Source organism: Eimeria necatrix, genomic scaffold (genome assembly GCF_000499385.1).
Source record: "Eimeria necatrix Houghton genomic scaffold, Enh_scaff4, whole genome shotgun sequence".
Classification (NCBI taxonomy): Eukaryota; Apicomplexa; class Conoidasida; order Eucoccidiorida; family Eimeriidae; genus Eimeria; species Eimeria necatrix.
This window is the reverse complement of record NW_013654790.1, coordinates 211891-226890: the sequence shown is the minus strand read 5'-3', so window position 1 is coordinate 226890 and position 15000 is coordinate 211891. Positions and strand designations below refer to the sequence as shown.

At 53.9% G+C, this 15000-nt stretch overlaps 3 protein-coding genes across 3 annotated transcripts in view; 2 read left to right on the top strand and 1 right to left on the bottom strand.

The window, feature by feature from the left end:
* Window positions 1-1195, top strand: part of ENH_00059080 (hypothetical protein) — a gene marked incomplete at both ends in the record, with an annotated part of 1650 nt that extends 455 nt beyond the window's left edge. The window contains 3 exons of the mRNA XM_013583645.1: window positions 1-172; window positions 318-550; window positions 772-1195. The exon at window positions 1-172 is cut by the window's left edge and continues 191 nt beyond it. Of these exons, the coding sequence (XP_013439099.1) occupies window positions 1-172; window positions 318-550; window positions 772-1195 (829 nt within the window). The remainder of the gene's footprint in view (window positions 173-317; window positions 551-771) is intronic.
* Window positions 1196-1768: 573 nt separating this feature from the next.
* Window positions 1769-2901, bottom strand: ENH_00059070 (hypothetical protein; the record flags this gene model as incomplete). Its single annotated transcript, XM_013583644.1, has 4 exons — window positions 1769-2086; window positions 2265-2326; window positions 2460-2571; window positions 2713-2901. The coding sequence occupies 4 exons, from the start codon at window positions 2899-2901 to the stop codon at window positions 1769-1771; spliced, it is 681 nt and encodes a 226-aa protein (XP_013439098.1).
* Window positions 2902-3522: 621 nt separating this feature from the next.
* ENH_00059060 (hypothetical protein, conserved) lies at window positions 3523-5625 on the top strand (the record flags this gene model as incomplete). Its single annotated transcript, XM_013583643.1, has 3 exons — window positions 3523-5049; window positions 5162-5229; window positions 5568-5625. The coding sequence occupies 3 exons, from the start codon at window positions 3523-3525 to the stop codon at window positions 5623-5625; spliced, it is 1653 nt and encodes a 550-aa protein (XP_013439097.1).
* Between the last annotated feature and the right edge of the window lie 9375 nt (window positions 5626-15000).

The window sequence follows — 15000 nt, the reverse complement described above, 5'->3', positions numbered from 1 at the left end:
AGCAGCAGCAGATGGCGGTGATTCTGATGCTGCTGCTTTTTTGGGCCGCCTTGCTGCTTCCTGCGGCTGGCCTCTCACATGGCTGCAGCAGCTGCGTGCTGCTGCTGCTGCTGCAGGGAGGTCCTTCTGTGCTGCAGACAGGCAGCGCCGTGCTGCTGCTCTGCTGCAGCAGGTCGGTAATTACTAGGCTCTTAACGCTGCGCTGTTGCATTGCTTGCTGTTGCTGCTGCTGCTGCTGCTGCTGCTGCTCCGCTGCTTGTGCTTCGCTGCTTCAGCTGCTGCTGTTGCTGCTGCTGCTGCTGCTGCTGCCTCCGCAGATGGGCCTGGACGCGCAGCTGCAGCCAATAACGCCTGAAGGGTTCGCCCCGGACATTGCACTTCCACTGCAGCAGCAGCAGCAGCAGCAGCAGCAGCAGCAGCAAGCCTTGGGCGCCCCTAAGGGGGGCCCCCGGGGCGTGGCGCTGCAGATTGAGGGCCCCAGCAGATGGGTACCGAACCCAAGTCTGAAGGGGCCCCCAACTCTTTCTGTTGCAACAAGATTGAGAAACAGGTGAGTTGTTGCTGCTGCTTCTGCTGCTGCTGCTTCTGCTGCTGCTGCTTCTGCTGCTGCTGCTGCTGCTGCTGGAGTCGCTGCTGTTGCATTTGGTGCTGCAGTAGCGACAGCCTGAGGAGCTTTCCGTGTGCTGATGCATTCCAACAACTGCCCGCCTGCTGCTGCTGCTGCTGCTGTTGCTGCTGCTGCTGCTGCTGCTGCTGCTGCTGCTGCTGCAGGCTGCTCAAGGGCCTGGGCTGGCGCGTGGTCTCTGTGCCTTCTTGGCTGTTGCCGCTGAGGGGCTCAGCAGCAAAAGAGCAGCAGAACATTTTGTCTGTTCTGCCCCCAGATGTGCAGCAAGCCATCAAGCAGCAGCAAGAGAGGCAGCAGCAAGAGTGGCAGCAGCAGCAAGAGCGGCAGCAGCAGCGAGAGCGGCAGCAGCAACAGGAGCGGCAGCAGAAACTGGAGCAGCAGCAGCAGGAAAGACACGCGAGCGACAACAGAGGACCTAGCAGCAGCAGCAGCAGCAGCAGCAGCAGCAGCCAGTTGCTGCTAATGGAGGCACTTGCTAGAGCTGCAATGCACGACGTCTTTAAAAGCAGCAGCAGCGACAGCAGCAGCAGCAACAGCAGCAGCAACAGCAGCAGCAACAGCAGCTGCTAACACTTCGAGGGATAGCTAGAAGAGGCATCGAAAAGGTTTCTCTTTTCATTTCCGTTTCTTTTCTTTTTCATTTCTTGTCTTTTGCTGCTTTTATATTTCTATTTATTTCTTTATCCCGCTTCTTTCCTCTGTTTCCCATTTGCTGCCACGCCCAAGCAGCAGCAGCAGCAGCTGCTGCTGCTGCTGCTGCTGCAGCAGCAGCAAAACAACGGGACGAAGCGACAATGCCGTAGCAAAGTTTAGTTCTTAGGGGGGTCCCAGTGTCTAGCCAGGACCCTTTTGCTGCTGCAGCAGAAGCAGGCTCCAAATTTGCTGCAGCAGCAAGTTGCTGCTGCAGCAGCAAGCGTGACGACGCCAGCACAGGAAGCGCCCTCTTCTGCAGCAGCAGCAGCAGCGGCTGCTGCTGGCAGCTGCAGCAGCTGCTGCTCATTTGTAGCTGCAGCAGCTGCTGCTCATTTGTTCACGGGGGCAAAAGGGCAGTCCAGAGCAGCAGCAGCAGCAGCAGCAGCGGCAGCAGCAGCAGCACCGTTTGCTGCTGCACCTACTGGGAAGTTTTTCAACGGTGTGCAGCATTTACGAGTGGGAGGCCCCCCAGAAAGCTCTTGAGAGCCAGCTGAAGAAGCCCCTGCTGCTGCTGCTGCTGCTGCAGTTGCTGCTGCTGCTGCTGCTGCTGCTGTGCGCAGGCTGCCCTGTGGGGCACCCCGTGTCGCCCAGAGACTTGGGGCTTTCTGCTGCTGAAGGCAAAGACACTTCGCTGCGGGGGGAAGCAGCAGGTGCGCATGCAGCTTCACTAGATGCTGCTGCTGCTGCTGCTGCTCCGGCTGCTGCTGCTGCTGCGGTGGCCCCAGCAGGCAGCAGCAAGGAGCTGTGGAGGGTCACTGGACTGGAAACCTGCAGCAGCAGCAGCCGCAGCAGCAGAAAGTGGCGAGTTAAAGGAACCAGCTGCAGCAGCAGCTGCAGCAGCAGCTGCAGCAGCAGCTGCAGCAGCAGCAGCAGCAGCTGCTGCAGCAGCAGCAGCAGCGTCAGGCCTGCGTGCTTTGCTGCGGTGTACGTACACCTCGAGACTCACCGCAGCATTTGATTTGGTCCTCACAGGGGCCCTCTTTCCCTTCAGGGGGCCCCTCCTATTTGCTGCGGCAGAGGAGGCCCTGGGTTTTGCTGCTGCTGCTGCTGCTGCTGCTGCTGCTGCCGTTGGGAGCCTTCGCCTCTTCTGCGCCGCGGCACACACGGAGTTGACCACAGCTTAGGTGTAACTGCAGCAGACCTGGCACCGTTTGCTGCTGCAACAACCGCTGCTGCAGCAGCCGCTGCAGCAACCGCTGCTGCTGCATCGACTGCTGCTGCAGCAGCTGCTGCTGCAGCAGCTGCTGCTGTTCCTAATGGGGCAGTGCACACATGAAGTGCCCTAGGGTTGCAACAGGGGAGGTGGCGGCACTGAAGTGTACGTACACCGCAAGGGGGGTTGCTGCTGTTGCTGCTGCAGCTGCTGTTGCTGCTGCTGCAGCAGGTGCACTTACCGCTATAGCCTTGCCTGCGAGCGATGTCTGCTTGTGGTGGCGCGGCTGTGCTGCTGCTGCTGCCTTTGCTGCTGCTGCTGCAGCAAAAGCAGCTACCCCGCTTCGGCTTTTGGGCCCTCCAGCTGTCCGCTGCAGCTGCTTCCCTCGCTGCTGCTGCTGCAGCAGGCGCGCCCCTTTAGAAACAGCCATTCGCCGAGCTGCTGCTGCGCGCATTTTGGGGTGTACAGACACCTCAAGTCGGAGAAAAAACACTCAAAAAAACAAAAACAAAGGTGTGCATTCTAGTGCAAAGAGCTGCAGCGACTCTACCGCGCAGCAGCAGCAGCAGCTGCTGCTGCAGCTGAAGCAGCCGTGGGATCGATCCCCAGCAGCCCTGCGCCTGGGGGTTAGCAGCTTTTTTTGCGGAACTTCAGTTCTGCTGCTGCAGTAATTGCTTGTCTTCTAACTCTGCAGCAACACTTTGCTGCTGCTGCAGCCGTTGCTGCTGCTGCAGCGCCGCATTTCGCAGCAGCACGGGGGCCTCTGGTCCTCCAGCTGAGGTCTTGTGGGCCCCCGCTGTTGCTGCAGTGTCTCTGCTGCTGCTGCTGCTGAAATTCGTTAAGAACACACAAATGCTGCTGACAGCAGGCACAGCAGCAGCAGCAAAACGGAGGTAGAGGCAGCAGCAGCACAACTGGCAGCAGCAGCACAACTGGCAGCAGCAGCGCCGAGCGGAAAGCCGCAGCTGCTGCTGCAGAGCCGACGCAGCCAGCAGCAACGGCAGCAGCTTTACGAGTGGCAGCAGCAGCAGCAGCATCAACAACAGCCACAATGCTGCTGCGTATGCATCAGTTTGTGCAACGCTGCAGCAGCTGCTCACAGTTCCTGTGCTGCAGCACAGCAGCGGCAGCAGCAGCAGCAGCAGCAGAAACGCCATGTGTAGAGGCTCTCAGAGGACGGAGGCTGCTTTCTAGAACTCGTGCTGCTGCTGCTGCTTCAGTTTGGCGGCTGCAGCGACAGCAGCAACTGCTGCAGCAGCAGCAGCAGCAACTGCTGCTACAGCTGCCTCGCTGCATGAGAGGGGCCCAAGAGGGGCCGTCTCGCACCTTGACCACAGCAGCAGCAGCAGCAGCAGCAGCAGCAGCAGCAAATGCCAACACAGATGCAGCAGCAACTGCAGCAGCAGCTGCAGCAAGAAGCATTTTGGCAGACACCGTCTGGCCGGGCCCCCCGAAGGGCCCTGCAGCAGCAGCAGCAGCAGCGCATGCATCTTGGGACTTAGGCTTCGCCGAGCCAGACGCGCTGCTGCCTTTGCTGCTGCAGCTGGGAGCAGCAGGTCCAGCCCCAGCAGCAGCAGCAGCAGCAGCAGCAGCAGCAGCAGTTCCGCAGCAGGCGCTGGAGCAGCTAAGCAGCCTGTCGCTGCAGGAGCAGTGGGAAGTATTTGCTGCTGCTCCCCTGTGCGGCGTGCTGCTGCCTCCGTCGTTGCTGCAGCAGCAGCTGCTGCTGTTGCTGCAGCAGCAGCAGCAGGGAAACCTGCGGGGCCCGCAGCTGTCTGAAAGCATCCGCTGCGCTGCATTGGCTCTGGCACTGGGGAACTCTGGCTGCCTTGCAGCAGCAGCAGCAGCAGACACTGCAGCAGCAGCAGCAGCAGCAGCAGACACTGCAGCAGCAGCAGCAGCAGCAGAAACGTTTCATCAGTTGCTGCGGGAGGTGCTAGAGGAGGCAGCAGGCCCTCTGCCCTTCAGCGGCCGCTCTGCTGCTGCTGCTGCCCTCTCTGTGGCAGCAGCAGCAGCAGCAAAGCCAGCAGCGGCAGCACTAGCAGCTGCAGCAACGCAACCTGCTGCTGCTGCTGCTGCTGCTGCTGCGGATTCTTTTGATGCTGCAGTGTCTCTTTTCTCGAAGTTGGGAGACATCTGCAGCAGCGACGAGCTGTCGCTTTCATTTGACTGTTTGCTGCTGCTGCGGATTGGCCTAGAGCTCCTCAGCTGCAGCTGCAGCAGCAGCAGCAGCAGCAGCAGCAGCAGCAGCGGGGCGTGTGGAGGCAGCAGCGACTTGTGGCTGCAGCAGCTGCCAGGCATTGGTGCTGCTGCTGCTTCTTTCTTTCGCTGCGCGGTGCTGCAGCCGCACGTGGCGCTTCCGCTTCCCCCGCAGCAGCAGCAGCAGCAGCAGCAGCAGCAGCAGCAGCAGCAGGTGGAGGAAGAGCAGCAAGATGATTTGATCGATTTGGTCGACGACGAGAGCATCGAACAGCAGCAGCAGCAGCAGCAGCAGCAGCAGCAGCAGCAGGACGAGCCCAGGGACAGCGCCCCGAGGCATGTGGGGCCTTTTGTCTGGAGCCACAGAGTGGCAGCAAGAAGGGTGCGCCATCCTTTGCTGCTGCTGCTGCTGCTGCTGCTGCTGCTGCTGGCAATAGCTGCTGCTGCTGCTAGAGGGCCCCGCAAGTGTGTGTGCTGCTGCTAATTTGCTGCAGGAGCTGCTGCTGCAGCAGCCGCGCTGCTTCCGCAGCAGCACAGTGGCTCTGCCCCAGGAGGGCTGGAGGTTAGTCTGCCAGCTAGCTAGCTGACAAAGCAGCTGGCCAGCTAGCTAGCTAGCTAGCCAGCTAGCTAGCTAGCCAGCTAGCTAGCTAGCCAGCTAGCTAGCTAGCCAGCTAGCCAGCTAGCCAGCTAGCCAGCTAGCCAGCTAGCTAGCTAGCTAGCTAGCTAGCTGCATACGCAGGTGGTCAGATGAGCAGATGGCTAGGCAGCTCGCCGTTTATCCAGCTAGCTGGCATCCAGCTAGCCAGCAGCCAGCTAGCTACCTAGCTAGAGAATATCAGCAGCTAGCTAGCCAGCTAGCTAGCTAGCCAGCTAGCTAGCTGTGTGTTTTGTGTGCTGCAGATGCCTCTCTGCAATTTGCCGAGGATGGAAAGTTCGAGAGGCCCCACAGAGCGAGTGAGGCCTAACCAGCAGCAGCAGCAGCAGCAGCTGCTGCTGCTTGCTGCAGCAGCAGCAGCAACAAGAGCAGCGTTGAAAGCTGCTGCTGCGCCCCGAGGGCCCCCTGTTTTGCTGCTGGCCTTTGGCTGCGGACTTCGCCTGCAGACGCAACCAGAGTAGCTTTAGTCAATTTTTTAGCTAGCTAGCTAGCTTGGTAGCTAGCTAGCTGGCTAGCTAGCTGGCTAGCTAGCTAGCTAGGCAGCTAGTTGGATAGGTGCCTAGCTAGCTAGACAGCTAGCCAGCGAGGCCGCTAGCTACCTAGGCAGTTAGCTAGCTATCAAGGCAACTAGCTAGCTAGGTGGCTAGCTAACTAATTAGCTAGCTAGCTAGCTAGCTAGCTAGCTGGCTAGCTAGCTAGCTAGCTAGCTAAGTAACTGGCTAGGCAGCAGCCTGCGGGGCCCCCGCTGCCCCTGGGAGGAGGCAGCAAAGGCGGCTGGGAGGACGCCGCTGCCGGATTTGCTGCTGCTGCTGCTGCTGTGCCTGCTGCAGCAGCAGCTTTGACAGCAGCAACTTCTTGCGGCGGCTGGGAAGCTTGGGCTGCTGCTGCTGCAGCAGCAGCAGCAACTTCTACTGTAAGTGACTTTCTTTGAGAAGCAAAGAGAAGCACCAAAGCAGCAGGAACTTCAACAAGTGCGCGGCTCTAAGCTTTTCAGTTTGCTGCTGCAGCAGATCTGCTGCTGCAGATGTGCTGCTGCGCGTCTGGTCTAGGAGCTCTGCTGCTGCAGCTCTCATGCTGCAGCATATCGGCTGCTGCAGCTCTCATGCTGCAGCAGATCGGCTGCTGCAGCTCTCATGCTGCAGCAGATCGGCTGCTGCAGATGCCGTGCTGCAGCAGATCGGCTGCTGCTGCAGGTGCCGTGCTGCAGCAGGTCGGCTGCTGCACATCTGCTGCAGTTGCCGTTCTCTGCTTGCCAAATAAAACTTCGAAGTTTAAATTAAATACTTTTTAGAATTTTTTGAGAAAAAAGAATTTCTTTCCATGGAATCCTCTGGGGGGCCCCACAGGAGTGTCGGCTGCTGGGGCCCCCGCCGGGTCTTGCGGTCGGCGCTGCTTGCCTGGGGCCTTTGTCTTTGAATCCTTTCTTTATTTTCAATTTTAAAATGATAATAAAATTAAAAAATAAAAATAAAAAGTATTTAACGGACAAAAGGGCACTGGGGAGCACTGCGGAGTTCTTTGCTTCGATGCAGAGGGCCCCGGGGCCCCCCAGCCCATAGCCATGCAGCAGCAGCAGCAGCAGCAGCAGCGGCTGCTGCTGCTGCAGCGTTTCCCGCGTCTGCTGCAGCAGTTTTTGCTGCTGCTGCTGCTGACAAAGGCAGCAGGCAGCTACGGGGTTCAACTGTGCATAAGGGGCCCCCGAGGGGCCTCAGGGGGGGCCCCTCTGGGGCCCCCCCTGCCTCTCCACAGAAGCAACGGGGGGCCCCCATATGGGGGCCCCTCCCTTGGGGGCCCCCCCAAAGGTTCTCGGCTTAGCTGCTTCTGCTTCTTGGATAAGCTGAAAGCAGCAGCAAGGGCCGCCAAGGTAGGTGCTGCTGCTGCTGCTGCTGTGCTGCTGCTGCTGCTGCTGCGCTGCTGCTGCTGCTGCTGTTGCTGCTGCTGCTGCTGCTGCAGCCATCGCTGCTGCTGCTGCTGCGATTTCAAAGGGCTCTTTTGCTGCGGCGGAGTGGGCAGGGCGCCTGCTTTGCAGGCGCGTGTGTACGGGGACTCAGTTGCTGTTGCTGCTGCTGCTGCTGCTGCTGCTGCTGCTGCTGCTGCTGCTGCTGCTGCTGCTGCGATTTGCGTGCGCAGCAGCAGCAGCAGATAGCGGATCTGAATCTGCTGCTGGAGCAGCAGGGAAAGGAAGGCCGTATTTTAGTAGCGCGGCCTATAGTGGATTATTTCATCAACTCAGGTGTACATACACTGCAGCTCGTCTGCTGCTGCTGCTGCTGCTGCTGCTAATACTGCTGCTGCTAGTGCTGCTGCTGCTGCTGCTGCTGCTGCTGCTGCTGCTAATACTGCTGCTGCTAGTGCTGCTGCTGCTGCTGCTGCAGCCACTGCTGCTGCTCCTTCCGCTGCTACTACTACTGCTACTGCTGCTGCTACTACTGCTGCTCCTGCTGCTGCTCCTGCTGCTGCTCCTGCTGCTACTGCTGCTGCTCCTGCTGCTACTGCTGCTGCTGCTGCTGCTGCTGCTGCTGCAGCTCACCCGGCGAACGGGCGGACGGCGTTTGGCGACGGGTCTTCTCTTCCAGCTTCTTTTTTTCAAAAGGCGAGAAGACAAATTCTGCACTTTTGTTTTATTATTTATTCATTTATTTATTTATTTATTTATTTATTTGTTTATTTATTTGTTTATTTATTTATTTATTTAGTTTTATTATTTATTTATTTATTTATTTATTTATTTATTTATTTATTTATTTATTTATTTATTTAGTTTTATTATTTATGCATTTATTTATTTATTTATTTATTTATTTATTTATTTATTTGTTTTCTTAATTTGTTTTATTGTTCATTTATTTATTTATCTAATTGTTTATTTTTCTATACATTTATTTATTTTGTTTTATTATTAGTTTATTTGTTTATCTATTTTTTATTTCATTTATTTACTTATTTTATATTCGGGTTGTTTAATTATTTATTTACTTCTTTATTCATTTAATTTGTTTTATTATTCATTTATTTGCTTATTTGTTTATTTAATTTGTTTTCTTATTTATTTATTCATTTATTTATCTGTTTACTTAGTTTGTTTTATTATTTATTTATGTATTTTTTTATTTATTCATTATTTGTTTTATTATTTATTCATTTCTTTGTTTATTTTATTTGTTTATTTATTTATTATATATTTATTTGTCTATTTGTGTGGTTTTATTTTATTTCTTGTAGTTATTTTGTTCTATTTTAATTATTTTGTTTTTGTTTTGTTTGTTTGTTTTATTTAGCCAATTTTGCTTATTTCATTTTATTTTTCTTTTTTCTTTTTTCTTTTTTTCTTTTTTCTTTTTTCTTTTGTTCTTTTGTCCTTTAGAGGCAGACTTGATTTTATTCTCTTTTTTATTTTTGCTTTTTATCTTTTTAATTATTTTCTCTTTTCCTTTTTTATCTTTTTCATTTCTTTTCCCCTTTTTTCAATCTTTCTTATTTTGTTAGTTTATTTTTATTTTTCTATTTTTTTCATTTCTTATTAATCTTCTGTTGTTTATCCCTTTTCATTTCTTTTTATCTTTTTTTTTATTTCTATCATTTATCTTTATTAGATTTAATTCTTTTCTTCTTCCGCTTATTTCTTTTTTATTTTCACTTTTATTTTTTCGTTTATTTCTCGCGGCTTTTTTGCCTCTTTTCATTTTATCTTGAATTTTATTTCTTTTCATTTTCTCTTTTATTTGAAATCAAATATTTAATTCTTTTTATTATCTCTTTGAATTCGTTTTTATTGATTTCCTTTTTTGTCACTTTTTGTTTCTTTTTATTTATTTATTGTTTGACCTCTTTCCAATTTTTATTTTTATTTTCTTTTTTTTGTCTTTTTGTTTTATTTGTCTATTTTGCCTTTCTTTCTTTATTTAAAGGCAATACCTCTTAAAAGCCCATTTCAAATTAATTAATTAATTAATACTATCAACCAGTTAATAAATTAACTTGTTTGTTTATTTATTTATTTATTTATTTATTTATTTATTTATCTATCCATTTATTTATTTGTGTTTTCTTCCAACAGCTAATTGCGAGCGGAGCGGAGCCCCCCTGGCATTTCAGTTTAGAGACAGTCCAGCTTGGGGGGCCCCCCAACTCCAGGGGGCCCTTGGGGGCCCCCCAGGGGGGCCCCCAGGGGGCCCCCCCAGCAGGGGCCCCTCAGGGGGGCCCCCAGGGAAGCCCTCCAGCAGGAGCCCCTCAGGGGGGCCCCCCGGGGGCCCCTCAGGGGGGCCCCCCGGGGGCCCCTCGGGGGGCCCCTCTGGCCCTTAAAAAGGTGTCAGTGGGTGCACTTGACTTTGGGGCCCCCGAGGGTTGTATCTTTTTGCCGCCTTGGGTGATGGAGGCTCTGGGGCTGCAGTGAGTGTTCATTAAGTTTAAAATAAATAAATAAATAAACAATTATTTATTTATTTATTTATTTATTTATTTATTTAATTTAATTTAATTAAATAATTAATTTCATGGGTTGAGCTGCTGCTTTTATTCGGCTTAACTCGGCCAGGCTGCGCCGCTGCAGCAGACAAACAAACAGCAGCAGCAGCAGCAGCAGCCCCTGCTGCTGACTGGCTGGCAAGCCTCCTGCTGCTGCTGCTGCTGCTGCTGCTGATCTTTCTGTTGCTGCTGTTGCTGCTGCTCCCGCTCTTGTTTCTGCTGCTGCTCCCCTACAGCTAGTCCTGTGCCTTCCCGCTTCTGTTGCTCTCTCCGTTACTGCTGCTGCTGCTCCTTCCGTTGCTGCTGCTGCTGCTGCTGCTGCTGCTGCTGCTGCTGCTGCAGGAGCGGCTCTCCAGTGTTTTGCCGCCTCGAGAGTTTGCCAGTTTGCAGCTCTGTGCGTCTGAGGCCAAAAGACAAGAGCTTTTTTGCTGCTGCTGAGAAGGCGGGGGGCCTCCAGGTGATAAGCATTTAGTTTGCTGCTGCTGCTGCTGCTGCTGGGGGCCCCTGCAGCAGCAGCGGGCCCCTCCAGCAGCTGCAGGGGGCCCCTCCAGCAGCAGCAGGGGGCCCCCTTTGGAGGCGCAAAGGGCCCTCTCCACAGACCCAGGGGCCCCCTCCAGAGTCCTAGGGGGCCCCTCTCAGGGCACAGAGTAGGGGGCCCCCGGGGGCCCCCATCTAGGGACTCTGGGGGGCCCCCAGGGGCCCTCTGGGGGCCCCATTTGCTAGGGGCCCCCTGGGGTCACTCCGGAGCTGCTGCTGCAGTGCTCATACTTGCTTTTTGCATTTGTTTGTCTCTATTGTTTCCTTTTGTCCCTTTTTGTCGTTTTGATTCCTTTTCTGTTCCCCTGGGGCCCCTAGCTGGGGCCCCCAGGGGCCCCCTGGGGCCCCTAGATGGGGCCCGTAGATGGGGCCCCCAGGGGCCCCCTGGGGCCCTTAGATGGGGCCCCCAGGGGCCCCCTTGGGCCCCTAGATGGGGCCCCCAGGGGCCCCTGGGGGCCCCCGCCCGTGGCTTATTGTCATTTTTGCTGTTTTGTGATTTATTTGCAACTCTGAGTAGCAAATGAGGATTGTTTTGTTGCATTTAATGATAATGATGAATTGCTTAATGATAATAATAAAATATTTAATGATAATGAATTATTTGACGATAATAATAAATTATTTAATGAAAATAATAAATCATTTAATGATAATAAATCAATTAATGATAATACCGAATTATTTAATAATAATAAATTATTTAATGACAATAATAAATGATTTAATGAAAATAATAAATTATTGTCTTTTGCTGCTTTTGCACAGAGGGCCCTAGAAAAGGAACTTCGTTTTTTTTCTTCTCTTACTGTGGGGGCCCTCATTCCCTTAAAGTTGGAGGGTTTTGTCTTTTTGTTTTTGGTCGAAGGCCTCTTAGACGGTGAGCCTGCTAGGGTTTAGGGTTTACGGGCTAGGGTTTAGGGTTTACGGGCTAGGGTTTACGGGCTAGGGTTTAGGGTTTACGGGCTAGGGTTTAGAGTTTAGGGTTACGGGCTAGGGTTTAGGGTTTAGGGTTACGGGCAAGGGTTTAGGATTTAGGGTTTTTGGGCTAGGGTTTAGGGTTTACGGGCCAGGGCTTGGGGTGTGGTCTTTATGCTTTACGGACTAGGGTTTAGGGTCTAGGCGTCACGGGCTAGGGTTTAGGGTCTAGGCTTTACAGGCGAGCGTTTAGGGTTTAGGGTTTGCAGTCGAGGGTTTTGAGTTTTTACAGGCTAGGGCTTCGGAGCTACGGGCTAGGGTTTAGGGTTTTTGGGCTGGGGCTTAGGGCTTAGGGTTTAGGGTTTACGGGCTAGGGCTTAGGGTTTACGGGCTAGGGTCCAGGGTTTCCGGGCTATGGTTTAGGGTTTACGCGCTAGGGTTTAGGGCTTACAGGCTAGGGTTTAGGGTTTACGGGCTAGGGTTTAGGGTTTAGGTGGCTGCAGCAAACGCGGCTGTGCTGCCAGGGTTTGGGGTCTCTTGGTGGCCGGCGGATTTGCTTTTTTTTATTTTTGTTTTTCTTTTTCTTTGTTTTTAATTGAAATAAATCCTTTTAATTTGTTTAATTTCCACTCTCTCTAGCTTCAATTATATCTTTTTATTTCTTTTTCCCTCAATTATATCTTTTTGTTTCTTTTTTCCTTTTATAATTTTGCCTTTTCAGAAAATAATAAAGAAGTGCCAAGGGCCTCCATTCAAGACACAGACGTGGCCCTCCAACTGCTACCCTTAGAGGGGCCCCCAGAGGGCCCCCCAGGGGGCCCCCCAGGGGGCCCCCATGGGGGCCCCCTAGGGGGCCCCCAAAAGGGGACCCCAGAGGGGCCCCCAGAAGGTTCCCCAGGGGGGCCCCCATAGAGGGCCTTAGAGAGGGCCCCATAGGGGCCCCCATAAGGGCCTTCATAGGAAGCCCCAGAAAGGACCTAAGAGAAGGGCCCGTAGGGGCCCCTAGAGGGGCCCCCAGAGGGGGAATTAGAGGGCCCCCAAGGGGGCCCCCAGAAGGGTCCGGGGCCCCAAAGGCTTATTAAAAAGGTTCATATCCTAGAAGCCCTTTTGACTTTCTTGGTAACTCCAAAAGGGCCTTTAGGGCCCCTTATGGGCCCCAAAACAACACTACACTCTGGGGGCCCCCATGGGGTCCTAGGGGCCCCTGGAGTGGAACAAAGGGGCTCTTAAAGGGCCCCTCAGAAGGGCCTATTAGGAGGGCAGCCCCTTAAAGGGTGCCCCTTGGGGGGCCCCCTAAAAGGGGCCCCCTGAGGCTCCTAAAGCCTGCATTTCTTACCTTTTGAGCTGCTGCCGCCATACCTTTGGGCCCTTTAGAGACCCTGGGGGGCCCCAGTACCCTGAGAAAAGCCCCTAAGGGCCCCTCGTTTCCCTTGGAGCCCTGGGGGCCCCTTGATTTGCTGGGGGCCCCTTGCTGCTGGGGGCCCCTTGAGTTGCTGGGTGCCCCCGGGGTGGCCCCTGGGCCCCTTTCTGGCTTCCTTTTTCCCCAGATGAGGCGCCTCGTTGCCATTTACTTCTTTTTTGATATTTTTAATTTTAAAAATAAAAGAAGAGGCCCAGAGGAGGGCCCCAAGTGGTGGGGCCCCCGCTGCCATCCCCCGGGTCGGGGGGCCCCACATATGTAGGGGCTTGGGGGGCCCCTACCTGGGGGCCCCCTTCTCCTTCCCTTGAGGAATTAAAATTATTTGGACTGTTTTAATTTGTTTTGTAATTATTTTCAATTATTTTCTCCCGCGTTTGCCGCTGCAGTGAGTGACCCCTCCGGGGCCCCACAGCAACGAAGGCAATAGCAGCAGCAACAGCAGCAGCAGCAACAGCAGCAGCAGCAACAACAGCAGCAGCAGCAGCAGTGCTTCTAAGATCTTTCTGAATTAATTTCTTTTCAAAAACAGGGGCCCTTTCTCCGTGAGCGCTGGGCCCTGTTGGCTCTGTGGGGCCCCCTCTGCAATGGCGCCCAAGGCCCGCAGCCCTGCTGCAGCAGCAGCAGCAGCAGCAGCAGCAGCAGCAGCAACTAGTGGGGCGGCCTCGGAGGTGGCCCCTGCGAAGGCCGAGAAGAAGCAGAAGAAGGCCCTCTCCGCCCAGCAACCAGCTGCTGCTGCAGCAGCAGCAGCAGCTGCTGCTGCTGCTGCTGCCCCAAGCGCTGCTGCGCAGCCGCCGGAGGCAAAGAAGAAAAAGAATAAAAAAGAAAAACAAAAAACCCCAGAGTCGGGGGGCCCCCCAGAAGCAGCAAGCATTGGGGGCCCCCCTGAGGGCCCCGGGGGAAAGCCCAAGACGGGGCCCCAGCAGGGGGCCCCCCCCCGGGAAAGTGCTGCTGCTGCTGCAGCAAACGGCGCAGCAGCCCCCCCTGCTGCTGCTGCTGCTGCTGCTGCTGCTGCTGCTGCTGCTGGGGGGAAGCCAAGGGGGAAGCGGCGGCTGCAGGGCTGCTGGGGGGCTGAGCAAATTGCTGCGCGGAAGGCGGAGCTGCTGCAGGAGTTGGAAAAGAATAAAAAAGAAAACAATTTATCAATTTCTCGAATTAAAAGAATTAAATCCAGACTTTCGGAGTTGGCAAAAGCAGAAAGAGGAGAAGCCACGGTGGGGGGGCAGCTGGCGAAGGCGAAGAAGAAAAGGAAGCAGCAGCAGCAGCAGCAGCAGCAGCAGCAGCAGCAGCAGCAGCCGGCAGCAGACGCGGAAAGCAGCAAAAAAAACAATAAAATGGACAATTCCCGCATTAATAAAAAAAGAAAAAGAGATAATAATAACCAAGAGGAACACAGGGCCAAAAAGAAAAGCAAAAAGGTCTGCCTCAGGTGTAAGTGCAGCACGAACCCTCCCCGCTGCAGCAGCAGCAGCAGCAGCAGCAGCAGCAGCAGCAGCAAGCAGCGGCAGCAACAACAGCAGCAAGCAGCGGCAGCAACAGCAGCAGCAGGAACAGCAGCAGCAAGAACAGCAGCAGCAGCGGCAGCTGTAGCAGCAGCAGCAAGCCTGAGCAGCAGCAGCTGTTGCAGCAGCAGCGGCGGCAACAGCAGCAGAGGCAGCAGCAGAGGCAGCAGCAGCAGCACAGCAGCAAGCATAGCTTTCTTTGAATTTCTTTTGGACTTAGCCTCTGATTAATGTTTTGCTTCCTTTTTGCTGCTTGCTGCTGCTTTCAGGCAGGAAGAAGGGTCACCTGCTGCACGAGTGCCGCGAAGCAGCAGCAGCAGCAGCAGCAGCAGCAGCAGCAGCAGCAGACGGTGACGCAGCAGCTTCCTCTGGCATCTGTTTTAACTGCGGAAGCAAAGAGCACACTTTAAAGAACTGCAAGCAGCCTCGAAATAAGGTGTACATACACCCGAGAAGCCTTCTTTTCCCTTCTTTTATTTCATTTCTTTTACTACTTTTATTTCTTTTTTATTTCTTTTTTATTTCTTCTTTTTATTTCTCCTTTCTGTCTTCACAAAACAAACAGGGGGCCCCCTTAACCAGCAAAGGGCCCCGCTGCTGACTCCTGGGGGCCCCCTAAAGGCTCTGAGGGCCCTCTTGGGGGCCCCCCGGGGCCCTCGGGGGGCCCCTGGGGGCCCCTCGGGGGGCCCCTGGGGGCCTCTGGGGGGCCCCATGGGGGCCCCTGGGGGCCCCTGGGGGGCCCCTGGGGGCCCCTGGGAGGTGACCCTGGGGCTTGTGGCTGGTGTTTGCCTCTTTGTTGTGTCAGTGCGTGGAAGTGGTCTTAATTTTCATTTTTGTTTTAAT